This window comes from Endocarpon pusillum, assembly GCF_000464535.1.
Source record: "Endocarpon pusillum Z07020 unplaced genomic scaffold scaffold1751, whole genome shotgun sequence".
In the NCBI taxonomy this organism is placed as follows: Eukaryota; Fungi; Ascomycota; class Eurotiomycetes; order Verrucariales; family Verrucariaceae; genus Endocarpon; species Endocarpon pusillum.
The window spans coordinates 69,113-82,740 of record NW_006916069.1 but is presented as its reverse complement, the minus strand read 5'-3'; the positions used below and the strand labels follow the sequence as shown (position 1 = coordinate 82,740).

Sequence of the window (13,628 nt, the reverse complement as noted above, 5' to 3'; positions counted from 1 at the left end):
GGAGGGATGGTGGGTAGGGCGTGGAGTGGAGAGGTGGGACGGGAGCAGCGGGGGTTTGCGCGGGCGCGGCTTTGGGGTGGAGGATTGAAGGGGGGGAGGGTTAGGTACCGTAGTATTTTTGGAGGGCGGGATCGAGACGCAGCGCTGGAGATGGGTTGGTTAGCACGGATTCAAGAAATAGATAATGTATGTCGGAGGGGAGAGGGTGGGGGTATGGTACATGATGGACCCGCCATGGGTGCTTGGTTGTGCTTTTTGGGAGGATCTTGTTCACTCAATTGTGGACTTGGAGATGAGATGATGATTGGGCTATTGTGGCTCTGGCTTAACTAGAGTTAGTCAGCGAGCATGGAGGCTCATATTACCCGCGGCCCAAGCGGGATGACGCAGATTCAAATGTTGAGGAAGGATTTCGTCGTGGTGGTACGAGAGAGTCGCTTCTCAGGACTCTGGGACGGGATCCCAGAGTCTTGACAACTTCCTCCGAACTTCTCTTTTGTTTCCTACATCAGAGATCCCATAGAAGCTGCAAACCTTTCAAGCACATACGGGAAGGTCATCTCCCAGCACCCCATAGACCAAAGCAGCACCGTCATGGCCGAACCTGCGGCATCCTCAGCTCCCACAGCAAAGATCACACTGCATTGGTATAGCGGTTTCCCCTACCGAATCAAGGACCGAGACGGTGCTGATGTTTGCATAGGCTCGAATCGTCCCGCGCGCACCGCATTCTATGGCTACTCGAAGAACTACAGGTCCCCTACGAGCTCAAGACCTACAGACGGCAGAAGAGCATGCTGGCCGACCCCAAACTGAAAGAGGTGCACCCCTTGGGAAAGTCGCCTATCATGGAGATCGAGTCCCCGGCCACCTCGAAACGGCTTGTCCTTGCCGAGTCGGGTGCAATCGTGGAATACCTCACAGATCACTGGGGAAAGTGGCTGATCCCGAAGCGGTATCAAGAGGGAAAGGAGGACCAGGTTGGGGGTGAGACCGAGAGTTGGTTGCGGCATAGGTTTTATATGCATTATGCGGAGGGCAGCTTGATGCCGTTGAATGTCATTGAACTCGTGTTGCGAAGTGAGCAAATACCTCCAACATCCTTCTTTTTGTTCGTGAATCAGTGCTGACCTCAACCCAGACATCAAGAACGCTCCTGTCCCCTTCTTCATCCGTCCCATAACGAACAGCATCGCCAACAGAATCGAAACAGCCTTCCTCGAGAAAGAGTTCGAGCTTCACTATCAGTTCCTGGAAGACCAGTTAGCAAATTCGCCAGACGGAGGTGAATATCTCTGCGGTAACGAGATCACCGGTGCAGATATCTTGACGAGCTTTCCCGTCGAGATGGGAAACCACCGGAGCGACATCAAGCAGGAACAGTTTCCCAAGGTCTTTGCGTATGTGGAGAGGCTGTATCAGCGGGAGGCGTATAAGAGGGCCACAGAGAAGATCATCCAAGTTGAGGGTCGCTTCAAGATGACGTTTTAAATGATTGTCTCGGACCTAGATTATCTTTGTAGTTTGTAATCCTATCTAGAGTTCAAAGAAGATACTTTTTTCGTTGTTGTATGAAATTGGTGATTTGACCTGAAGGCATAATTCTATATCACTATCTTTTATGTTGATCGCCAACAGATCAGTGCCTTGTAGGCTACGATATGCCTTGTTTCTATACAGTCTGACCATTTCACCACACACACCTACAGATCGACGTTGGTTTTCATACCCAGAGACAGTGTCAGCCTATACTTGGTCAGGGATCCGTGTCTTCGAGTGTCAGCCCTCTTGCCTTCAGGCCGGATGGTCAACCTATACCCGTCAAGAGTTGCGTCGGGACTGCTCAGCCTCTCTTCGATCCGCCAAAACAGGCTGTGATATTGCTCGCGTTCCTCCATCCTCCTTTCGTTGCTTCAGTGACATCACTCCCCCTTCTAGCAAGCCCTTCATACCGGCCAATTCAAGCCTGATGGCGAGCAAGATCTCCATAGCAACCTCGAATTCCTGTTCCAGCCAGGCAAGTTCTCGGACGCATGCGATAATATGTCCTTCACCTCCTCGGCGGTTAAGCTAGTGTTACCATGTGCGTGTTCCAGATTCAGGAGCAAGCACTCTGTCTTCTGAATCATTTTTTGTCTCGCGGTTTCACAGTCATTTCCGGACTTTAACGTCGTTAGAACGCGCTCGCTGGCGGTTTGAAACACTCACTTCTTGTCTCTAGATAAAATGAGTTTTTTTCGGTGGCTGCTCGTCTTCGTTAGAGATGCCGAATTCGCTAGATAGAATTATTGTAGCTACACCAAGTAATGAGATCAATTGTTCAAGTTGCTGGTAATGATTTGTTAAGACGCCTCTCAGTTTGCCAACGAGGTCACCTGATGGTACCATATTTCGATCGGTTCCAGCTGCCACAGCAGACTCCAGCGGAAGGCGTGAAATGATCTTAGTGGCTTCCTCGGTCTGCTTTGGAGAATTCGCCTGAGTAATTTCCAAATTCTCCTTGATATTGGTACCTGCCGAGTTTTTGTATTGCCGTGATGGGGCGAGATTCCACGTTTGGGGCGTACTCCAGGAGCAATGTGAACGTTCTCTCACTCTAGCGCTATTTCCGGTTCGGTCTCGGAGAAGTGCACCTGGAGCTTCTCAGTTTAAATATCCCATTTGTGAAGGAGGCTTGACTCTGTGGATATTCCTGCCACAAAAGCGCAACTTCACCAAGAGAGGCGGACTGGAGTATGCTGTTTGCACCAACTGTTTACAAGAGGTCCTGGATCTCGTCTTCCATCTGTTGGTATTCCAAAATGTGGTCCGGCGATTTTCAATACCGTGCATTTTGCGAAGCGACAGGAGCATCTTCTTCTTGTTTGTCAAGCCTGGTTCATCGCGTAGTCTTTCCATTCGTTAGCTTGAATAATCTCCTGCATAGTTGGAGGTGGCGATGCCCACGCTTGGACGAGAACGACGCAATTGACGATGTCCATTCGGTTGGCTAAATGCCCTATCAATACTCGAGAACGCCATAATGAAATGGGATATAAACATAATACGAAGGTTGGCACACCGTCGGATATTTATTGAGACAGTAAGTTGGATGGAAGATCGAACCACAGTGGTCGAGTGGCCTCCAGAATTGACGGATAGAGCTACACGCGGACCGCCGATAGGGTCAGCCACCAAATGATGCGGCATATGGTCTTGGTGGATCCCTCTGCAACATCCTATGACCACACTTGGCTTCCTGAATTTTATTCTTTCTGCGATCAAACCGTGACATTCGAGTGGCTTTAAGGAAAAGGCGTCTAGAACACAGACACTTCTGATGCCTCGGGAACCCTCGCTGACGAAACGGATCAACTCATCTAACCCCTCAGTGTCGACCCCTTGGAGACAAAGCTTTGGAAATCGAGGTGATACTCATGGTTTCGTGTCCGTCGCTGGAGAAGAACAACGACGCCTTCCAAGCCGAAGGCCAAGCTGCAAATTTCTCAATTCAACCCTTGTATCTTCCATGTCGTCTCCCAAAGTCCTTGATAAGGCTGATGACGAGATCATTCTCTTCTGTGATGGCGCGGAGGCCGGCTTCCTGAAAATCTCGCGCATGCAAAGGATATTGGTATACCTAAGCACATGCCGTCTTGCTTCGTCATCAGTCTCTTTGCATAGAAAGCTCCGCAGCATGACTATACACAGTCTGGACCTGTTCGATGCCGGCCACTTATTCCTTCACAGTCCACTCCTGAATAGTATCATCTACCATCTTGATAGTGAGAGTGCATCGTTTTGGCTAATTGTTTTGGCTCCTATGGTACCTGCCAAACACGGATTTCTTGTTAGCAGGTGCTGGGGAGACTTAGAATCAGGATGAATGCAGAAGCGGCATGGAGCCCCATCACCACTGTCACTGGAACTGGGCCCTTGCAAGCTTCGGTTCACCCCAGTCTCCTCATTTCTTGGACTTCTCGAAAAACCATTTTTTGTGTGGCTGACAGTGTTCAAGGGCGGCACAGTGTCTGGACCCTTTCTTAGTAGCCATCGATGCAGGTTAGCATACGAAGTCGTGCATCAAACGTTATCAGTATTCGCTAACTAGGGAAACTAGAAGCTAGCCCTCGTATCTTAGCGTACTACTACTAGGAGGTGGGGGCGTAAGGATGACCAAGGGGCCGAAGGGCGGATGGCTAGAGCTTAACTGACACAGGACCTCAGGCCTGTGAGCCACATCAAATGGCCTAAAGGGGGTCCTAGAGGTCTCTAGAATGAGTGTACTAGTGGCGCTTTAATCTTGCGTATATTGGTGACTTTCGATGCACGACTCCGTACACCTCCGTAACTAAGAAAGTCTAGTACGAGGCGCGTATTACATGTGTTTTTCCCTGTTGCCTTACGACAGGTCTGGATGGCATGAATTCGCGAGGCTGATGAGAACTTCGGCACAATGATAGGTTCTCGGCTAAGAGAGGGTTGGGATATTAACCTTCCGGGCCCCAGATTCCATTATCGCGGGAGCTTGGTCGAATCAAAGTTCACCTAAGCTCATGTAAGTGTGTAGGAGTCAATGCTCCAGCTATCTCAAGCCCGGGCTTTCCGAAAATACGAACTAAGGTATTCTGATTTTCTAGATTAGGCGGGTGGGTTGGCAAAGTGGCTTACATATCAGATATAGCTCGATGAAAGGTCCACTTGAATCCTAACTTCCCCCCTCATATCTATTCTCAGACATGATTTAAGCATCCCCTTGCTTCACCACACGAACGATTCCCAGATAAATTTCAGAGACCTAAGCAGCACAATCCAGAACACCACGCTCAACATGGCACCCGAACTTCCTAAGACATTCAAGCGAGCAGTTTTCAAGGAGCAAGGTGCTCCACTAACCATTGAAGAGGTGGAGCTGCGCATGCCCGAGAGAGGCGAAGTATTGGTCAAGGTCGAGGCATGCGGCGTCTGTCACTCGGACAGCATGGCGCAAATGAATATTTTTGGGGGCGGGTTGTAGGCTGAGTCCCTTTCTCCTTGAATTTTCTGTTTTGCTTTTCAACCTTTAAGATATAGCTGTGAAATGGATACAAGGATTCATTGCAGTGAAGCGAAATGTACCTCAGAAGCTATGGGATGTAGGCTGATTGAGGGTCATTGAATGCAGTCCATTGGTTCCTGGTCATGAAATTATTGGACATGTAGCAGCTGTGGCTGATGGTGAGACGGCGTGGAAGGTGGGTGATAGAATAGGAGGCCCTTGGCATGGTGGACATGATGGTTGGTTACTACTTGATGTGGTCATTTTCTGCAAGAGGAAACCTCGTTAACGGATCGCTTCAGGTACCTGCAAGGCATGCAAGACAGGTTTCTTCCAGATGTGCGACAATGAAAAAATCAACGGCATTACGAGGAACGGAGGCTGTAAGTTCTGATCAGCTTGCGCTAAATAGCAGCCTCCTCAATTGGTCCCGAAGAAGAGATTGATCTCCTCTTAGACGCCCAATACTGCACCCTCCGCTCGGAAGCCGGCGTATCAATCCCCTCACATCTCGATGCCGCCGAATACGCCCCTATCCTCTGCGCTGGCGTGACGGTTTTCAACTCCATGCGGCGAATGCAGATCTCACCCGGCTCCCTCGTCGCAGTCCAAGGGCTCGGCGGTCTTGGTCACCTTGCTCTTCAGTTTGCAAACAAATTTGGGTTCCGAGTGGCTGCTCTGTCTCGTAACGCGGACAAAGAGAAGTTCGCAAGGGATCTAGGTGCACATGAGTACATTGACGGTAGCAAGGGCGACCAGGGAGAGGCATTGCAGAAGCTAGGCGGAGCGTCGCTAATCGTTGTCACGGCGCCGGATGCAAAGGTCATCTCCCCCCTGATGAAGGGTCTTGGTATTATGGGGAAGTTGTTGATACTAGCAGGTAAGTTATGTCTCAGCGATCTAGGTGCTTGATGAACCCCTACTGATAACGTGATATAGCTGCTGGTGAAGTCCCTGTTGATACTGGTGCGATGGTAGGGAGAAATCCGTAGCCATGCATGGATCATAGGAGGTGCGGCTAATGCTTCATCAGATCCATTATGGACTCTCTGTGCATTCCTGGCCCAGTGGACATTCTCTCGACTCAGAGGAGGCAATCGCTTTTACTGAGCTTGAGAACATTAAATGCATGGTGGAGAAGTTCCAACTGGAGAAATGCAACGATGCAATGGGTAAGTTCCTTTTCCATAATGAAAGCCTTCCCAAGCTGACCCACGACCATAGATGCGATGATGAAGGGAACTGTAAGGTTCAGAGGCGTGATTACAATGGAATAGCGGTTGAGGTACCTCATGGACCGTTGAGAAGATCAAGGCCAATAAAGGTTACTCGCCGTTAGGATATCTAAATCGTAGAGCACAACACGACCAGCCCGATCCAGGTGGCCGGAGCTGAATATTATATGGAAACTGTAGTATGGCACCTCTTCTACAGTGCTCAACGTTCGGGGCTTTGGCATAGCTGCTACGCATGATACTCAGCATCCACAGTGCTGCAAGAGGGCAACGTTCACAAAAAATGAAAGCTGTTATTACGTGCTGTATGGTATATTGAGCGAATCGTGCTCTCTTTGATTATAATGATGACATACCATAGCATTGTTGATGCCGCGGTAGCGCAAAGACAGAACTAGGAGCCAAGATTGCCTGACTTGGAAAAGAAAAATGTCAGGAAATGTCCACGATAGGACTGCTAGTTCTAAGGACGAGGCCGAACTAGTGCCACGGGTTGGCATCGAGGCTTCCAGTTGCCATTTCAAATAAATAGTCCTTGTTGCAGAGGGAGTGAAAGGTCTTGAGGAAAGGTCACCAGTACACTTACTACACCAGAGATCACTAGTTATGGATTTATTGCAAGGCCGAAAACAGCTCCAAGCTTTTCCAACGCGTGGTTTGACGAGTTCATCTGAATTCTGGCCCCTCTCGCCGATAGGTCAAGGTAGAAGAAGCTGCAGAGCTGTGCCGCCGAATTGGAGAGTGGTTTGCAGAGCTTGAAGGTAGATGTGTGAAAATCAGCGCTTTCGTCAACGCGCTTGAGGAAGGCGCACCGGGGAACTGCTGCTTGAATGACCAGTGCCAGGTCGCTCATCCGCTGGTTGGCTTGAAGACATCCAACCCGATTCCTGGGTTGGCCATGTATTTTGTATTTGGAAACGCGAGCCTGGTGTCGTTGTAGGCATAGAGCTGGGACCTGTCGTTACTGATGAGGGCTGTAGTGGTCCTATCTGTGGAGTCGAAGATCCGAGATTGAACTTGGTGATAGTCGAACTTTTGGGTGTCGTTGCGCTCTCAGGAAGCAATGTCCAAGACTGCTCGAGCTCTTTAGGTAAGTTGGAGGCTACTGGGAGCTTAAAAGAAATCCTTGCACCAGGCCCGATGGGCCCTAAATCTTCCCACTCCAAATTCCAAGCCGTAGCAAGCATGATGTTTACCGTTGCAGGCATGCCTGAAGAGTCTCAGGCATTGTTGAAGAAGGTCTTTGACGTCTTCGATCGAACTTTTGTCATGATTCCGCTCCTCCTGAGCGGGCTCCGCTCTCAGTCCCGCCCTTCCGAAGATCAATATAATGACACCAACGGCTGTTGAGAACCCAAGCTTTGCTGAGCGTGTTCAAGGACTGTTTTATTGCCCTAAGACAGCGGCGCGCAATACGAAGCCAGTTCCCAATCCATATTGATGCCGTCAGTACACGATGCAAGGTAGAAAGAGCTTCTCATACACCGATCCGCCAACCAGCCATGAAATCCACTGAGAGCGGGAGAGCCTGCCACATTTCTAATGCAATGCGATGATCTCTGTCGACTAGTTCAGCACTGGTCGGACCAGTCCCGGCACCAGAATGAGAATCTAGGTGCCGGACCCGAATATCACTCCAATCAACTAGGTTAGAAATGAACTGAGCTGGCTGTTGAAGTTCAGCCTTGCCATTCCAATTGTCGTAGAGCATTTTTGACAGCAATTTCGACCGAAGAAGATATCTATCACGTAGAACTTGCTTTACAAACCCATCAGATTAAGTAAAGCAATCTCTAAGGGGTTTTAGTTCATGCTCACTGATAAGTTCTGGCTTGATTCCGAGTTGCATACCGTTGTAGGGGAATTTTACATGATGTGTGAAGAATCCGTTTAGCTACAAGCTTACTAGCGCCAGTCTAACAGCATTTAAGCTTTTCCCCCTTCCCCACCGGGGAATAGCAACTCCGTAGGCAAAGTGTGACGCAAAGTGTGACACAAAGTTGAGCGTTAATGCGTCAAAGCGTCAACGCATCTAGGCGTCAAACCACGTATGTTCTTGGGGTCTTCTTAATCAGCACAGAGTCCTGGTCATTGGCCACGAAGCGACTTACACCTCGGAGCCATGACACATGTAATGTCATGCAAGTCTTTGACTTCCGGGCCATTGGGAGGTCTGATCTTGCCGCCCCATGACCACGACGAATCTTCCGAGCACATGAGTCACCCGCAGTGTCAGGTTCCGCAACGGCAAACTCCACTTCTTGGAATCGGACCTTAAGTCTCCTGGAGACGAAGAGATATCGGAAGAAGAGCTTTCGTGCATCTGCTTCGAACTGCGTGGTGAATGGTGAAAAGTCCCACATCTGCATTGACACAGGCACATTCTCGGCAATTTTTTCCTTGCAGTTAATACTGTATTACTACTGTTCTGAGTTTAAGTTTTCTTATAGCGATTTGACCAAGTCAAGAGTCAAGTGTACCAGTTTCATGCCCACAATGGCTCGTATACACTTCCTACTCCAAGTGTATCAGTTCTCTCGGACCTGTGGTTAAACGAGCGTTAAAGTACGACGATACATAAGTTATGTCTTTCGCTAAACTACCCTCTCTATCTTCCGCATATCCTCTTAATTCTAGTGTCACTAGAAAATTCTTCTTGCCTGGTCTATGGACAGCTCCGGATCCAAGTATGACACGGTAGGTGGTGGTGGTGGTGCAGGGGAGTCTTCTGGCTCTGGTTTGGCATCTTTAGGACAAGAGCGCCCTCAGACACGGCAGAGTCCATCACCATCTTCACACGCCTCTCAGCAGCCTCTTCCTCAGACTTTTCAGCAGCTTTGTATGCAAGGGGGTTCCTCACGGACTTCCGACCAGACGCCTCAACGAGCCTTCCAGCCACCTCCTCAAGAAACTTGCCAGCAACCTGACAGAAGCACCAACGCGGTGCCAAGCACCCGTCCAGCAGCTGTGAGCATAAATAACCACCAGCAGGGACTTTTACTGATTCGCTCGGCTAGACTGTCAACTCACATATAGCCGTAGAGCCTTCCACCGACTCAGCATCGAGGAAACGAAGGCGGGAGTGGCCAACAGGAGCGGACGGTGCACAGACTGTGTCATCAAGTCTTCCACCCGGTCCCTGCTCTTCTTCCTCAGCTCCAGCTAGTGGATCTTCGGTAGGAGTTCTAACAAGACCATCTGTGGGGCAACATGTACAAACCAGACCCCCAACAGGTCCCTTTCTTCCTGCCCCAGGTGCAACCACTAGACCTCCAATTACAAATACTGAGACACAGCCACATGCCGGGACTTTGCCAAATGCGCTAGCTGGCCAACAATCAGCTGCTGGAAGTTTGGCAGATTCTTCGCAGAGGCCTTTAGGTAGACCACCTTCACAGGAGCGACCGCGGAATAGCCCACCAGCCAGTGTGACTCACATTCCAAAAACGGCCGCCCAATCTTCAAGAGTCGTCTCTAGATATCCAAAACGCAAGATCCGACTTGGTCTCGAGCTTGAGTTTTATATTGCTGCTCGTTGCGAAAAGCATGATTCCGACGACCGAAGAGCGTTTATCAGAACCCTTGCAGATAACTACAATCGAGAAATTGCTGGTCGACATCGTTCAATGCAGCGTCATATGCTGACAGAGTCTTTCAGCCAAGGCTATAATGGGAGAGATCGTTACGGCAGAGAATGGACTTTTGTTCATGAGGAGGGCTTCTATTTCCGGACGGGCAAATTTTGTGGGTCATTATCACTCTACCCAATTCCAAATCTCTTGGAAGCTTCTAACTAACAAAGTATTGTTTCAGGGCAATTGAAGATGTTGTCACCGGTATTTGATATTGTCCCCGGCTCAGACTGGCAACAGCATGTGCAAGCGCTTTGGAACTATCTTACCAAACACTACCAGATCAAATATGCTAAGGATTGTCGTACTGGTATCTACGTTTCGCTTCATCCTGAATGTAATCTACCAGAGCTGAAGCGGCTAATATCTAGTGTCTTTCACTTTGAGCCAGCCATTGAGGCATTGCTGCCTGAAAACCGCCTTGATGCTTGGTGTGCCAAAAGCAATTGGCTTTATCACGAGTTGACGGCGCCGGATGCGATGAGTCGACATGATTTTCTGTTAGATATTCAAGAAGCAGGAAACAAAAGGAATCTGGTGGACAAAGTGCAGGACATATCGCATGGCCATGCTTGTTGGTTTTGTTGGAATTTCAGCGGCCTCCAGGGAAATGACTTTCACCAACACGGTCGAATGATAAATTTCCGCAAACCTCCCGCGGGGCCTTCATTGCCCGCCTCGACTTTCAGATGGGCTCAGTTTACAATCACGTTTATCTTAGCCGCCATACAGTACGGATCTCCAGATAACCTGACTAGCCTGTCGCATAACATAGGAGAGTTGCGATCTTTCATGAGCCGTGCCGCATTACCCGATGGAGTAGGCGAATTCCATCTGATGGACATGTTGTGGAAGGGCAAAGATCCCAAGGCAGCTCGAGAGCCCAGGATGGAGAAAGCACACTTGGATGACCCGCTTCTCAAGTGGGAGCTAGGGGTCAATATCAAGAGGCTGGTACAGGAAGATGCGGTGGAGTGTCAAGCAACCATCCCGCAAGATTTTGGGAATTATCTCAGAGGCTTCGACCCGACTGCCTGAACAAGCGGGCAGAGAATCTCAGCCCTGGTGAAGATGGTACACAACGATAGAGCAAACTGGCTGCAGGTGACTTGGATAATGATATGAACTTACTGCATCAGATACAACTTTTATACCCAAACATCTGAACCATAATGTGACCCGAGTGCAAATTTAACAGTCCGGATCATGTCCTTCTTAACGCGCTGTCTGGACCACGAAGTACCTGGCCACAAGGGGAGCTGTTAGGTCGGCAAGTCGAAAAGGTTGTCTTAGTCCCTTAGACGTGTGATATGAAATACAATAAAAATAAATATACATTAAGTAAGTGTTTATAAATAATATCAATCTATTGATCTCAACAGTTAACTTTAAATTAAATATTAAATCTGCGTTCTTCTCTTCAGACTCCGCGGGCAGCTTTGGCTTATTAGTCTAAGTGACTGAGGCCATCACTCACTCCATGGAAGTGTGGATTCCCGTGCCCTGATCACCCACCGTATTATACTTGGCCAGTCTAGGGAGCATGGCATGGATCATACTGAGAATGCTCTACATTTAGATTGCGATAGCCAACACTGAGCAGCCCAGTGGGGATCTCCCTCAGCTTCTTACCGTGTGGCCTACAGCAGCAAGGAGACCATGAACCCACAACAGGTTTCACACCAATCCGATCTCTAGACCAACCTGAACCCAACACCTCTTCCCAAGCTATACCCTAGCTTTAATTCACGTATATCCGACCCGAAGCCTCTTGCCCGAAATGACGTCTCCCACCACCCATGGCAACCCCTCTGACCTCCTCCCCACCCATTTCACAACCGATATAACCCGCTGGCTGGCCGAAGACACCCCCTCCTTCGACTACGGCGGCTTCGTCGTCGGCTCTTCGATCCGCAACGCCTTCCTGCTCTGCAAATCCCCCGGTATCCTTGCGGGTGTGCCCTTCTTCGACGAGGTCTTCCGCCAATGCGACTCGACTGTCACCTGGCACTATGCCGAGGGGACCTACCTGGACCCCTCGCAGCGGGAAGGAGAAGGAGGCGACAGGATCAAAGTGGCTACGGTGACTGGACCAACACGAAAGCTGTTGCTGGGGGAGAGGGTGGCGTTGAATATGCTGGCTCGGTGCAGCGGGGTGGCAAGTCAGTCGAGGAAGATGCTGGATTTGGTGAGAGGGGCAGGGTATACAGGGATCATTGCCGGGACGAGGAAGACGACGCCTGGATTCCGGTTGGTGGAAAAGTATGGGATGCTGATTGGAGGCATCGATGGGCATAGGCATGATCTGAGTTCGATGGTGATGTTGAAGGATAATCATGTTTGGGCGAAAGGTACGCTTCTTGGAGAAGTGAGAGAGGATTTCGGCTGATCTACAGAAGGGTCCATCACGAAAGCTGTCCAAGCTGCTCGCGCTGTCGGGGGGTTTGCTCTCAAGATCGAGGTTGAATGCCAATCTGAGGCGGAGGCGGATGAGGCGATCGAGGCGGGAGCTGATATCGTCATGTTGGATAACTTCGATGGTCCCGGCTTGCAAATTGCAGCGAAGAGTATCAGGGAACGATGGAAGGGTAGGCGAGAGGTGTTGCTGGAATGCAGCGGAGGCTTGACAGAGGCCAATGTTCGAGAATATGTCAATAATGGTATGCAGATATCATCATGTCCAGGGTCTGTCAGGACTAACACGGGGTACAGATATCGATGTTATTTCAACGAGCTCCGTACATCAAGGTGTTCCCCACGTGGACTTTTCGCTCAAGATCGAACATTGACGACACTGCCGCCGTCAAAGGACAATAGTACCAAAGACCTGTGGTCTGCGCCTGAAACCCAATCCTGATCCTTCTTCACGGAGACAAGAATTCGCCGCTGAGCTAGCACAATAGCAACGGCATTCGCTGCAATCGGCTCATCAAGTACAAGTACGCGACCGGCCCATATGCCTGCCATAGACCCCTTACCAAGCAAAGACGCCGACCCTGCGTCAGTAAAACCTTCGACCTGACCCTGCCTTCTCATCACACTCACCACTCCCCACAACACCTGTCTCTACCCGTCTCATCCTCACTTCCAACCACACACACAACCCCGTCACAACCAGCACCACCGTCTGCAAGCAGATCAAAATAGCCAAAAGACTAAATCCAACATGACTTTCCATGCATACTCTTTTGAACCCAGCAGGTGCGGAGAGACCTGCCAACCCATTCGTGAACAGCTTGTTCACATCCACTGCACCATCGTACCAACGACAGGTCCATGATTGCATGTTGTCGCGGTTATAGCCCTGGCGAGAAGTGATGTGTGACGAGTACGCGACGCCGAAGATGGAACCGGCGAGTCCGATAATGGAGAAGGATACCGAGAGCAGGATTGTGAGGAGGTGAAGACGGGTGGGCTATCAGTGAAAAGTCACGAGTTAGCCAGACCACCCAGCCATAACTCATATCACCTCCTGAGACAGGTTTGAAAAACTCACCACAGGCACGACACCCACGAGTACATACAACAAGCCCGTTAACACCACCACCGCTCCTCCCACCACGAGTCCCTGCGTCGGGCGCAGATCGAAATCCCGGGGCCAGATCGGCGGGAGGAAATACCCCTCATCCAACCTGGTGGCATTATACACGCTCAGCGTGTGGGCTTCGCATCCGACCACCGCCGCCGCCGCAGCGATGCTTAATACCGTTACGGCCAGACGGATTACGTCGAGGAGGCGGATGC

General features: G+C 50.1%; 4 protein-coding genes across 4 annotated transcripts; all 4 read left to right on the top strand.

Annotated features, from left to right (window-relative positions):
• Positions 1-594: 594 nt before the first annotated feature.
• On the top strand, positions 595-1,491 carry EPUS_07740 (uncharacterized protein; the record flags this gene model as incomplete). The annotated part of the gene is made up of 3 exons (XM_007802645.1): positions 595-647; positions 704-1,080; positions 1,142-1,491. The coding sequence occupies 3 exons, from the start codon at positions 595-597 to the stop codon at positions 1,489-1,491; spliced, it is 780 nt and encodes a 259-aa protein (XP_007800836.1).
• Positions 1,492-4,810: 3,319 nt separating this feature from the next.
• On the top strand, positions 4,811-7,602 carry EPUS_07739 (uncharacterized protein; the record flags this gene model as incomplete). The annotated part of the gene is made up of 9 exons (XM_007802644.1): positions 4,811-4,992; positions 5,144-5,256; positions 5,320-5,400; positions 5,475-5,897; positions 5,957-5,991; positions 6,051-6,189; positions 6,242-6,261; positions 6,950-7,013; positions 7,091-7,602. The coding sequence occupies 9 exons, from the start codon at positions 4,811-4,813 to the stop codon at positions 7,600-7,602; spliced, it is 1,569 nt and encodes a 522-aa protein (XP_007800835.1).
• Positions 7,603-8,919: 1,317 nt separating this feature from the next.
• Positions 8,920-10,922, top strand: EPUS_07738 (uncharacterized protein; the record flags this gene model as incomplete). The annotated part of the gene is made up of 3 exons (XM_007802643.1): positions 8,920-9,219; positions 9,270-9,996; positions 10,066-10,922. The coding sequence occupies 3 exons, from the start codon at positions 8,920-8,922 to the stop codon at positions 10,920-10,922; spliced, it is 1,884 nt and encodes a 627-aa protein (XP_007800834.1).
• A 742-nt stretch (positions 10,923-11,664) lies between these two features.
• EPUS_07737 (Nicotinate-nucleotide pyrophosphorylase) lies at positions 11,665-12,673 on the top strand (the record flags this gene model as incomplete). The annotated part of the gene is made up of 3 exons (XM_007802642.1): positions 11,665-12,235; positions 12,284-12,544; positions 12,597-12,673. The coding sequence occupies 3 exons, from the start codon at positions 11,665-11,667 to the stop codon at positions 12,671-12,673; spliced, it is 909 nt and encodes a 302-aa protein (XP_007800833.1).
• Between the last annotated feature and the right edge of the window lie 955 nt (positions 12,674-13,628).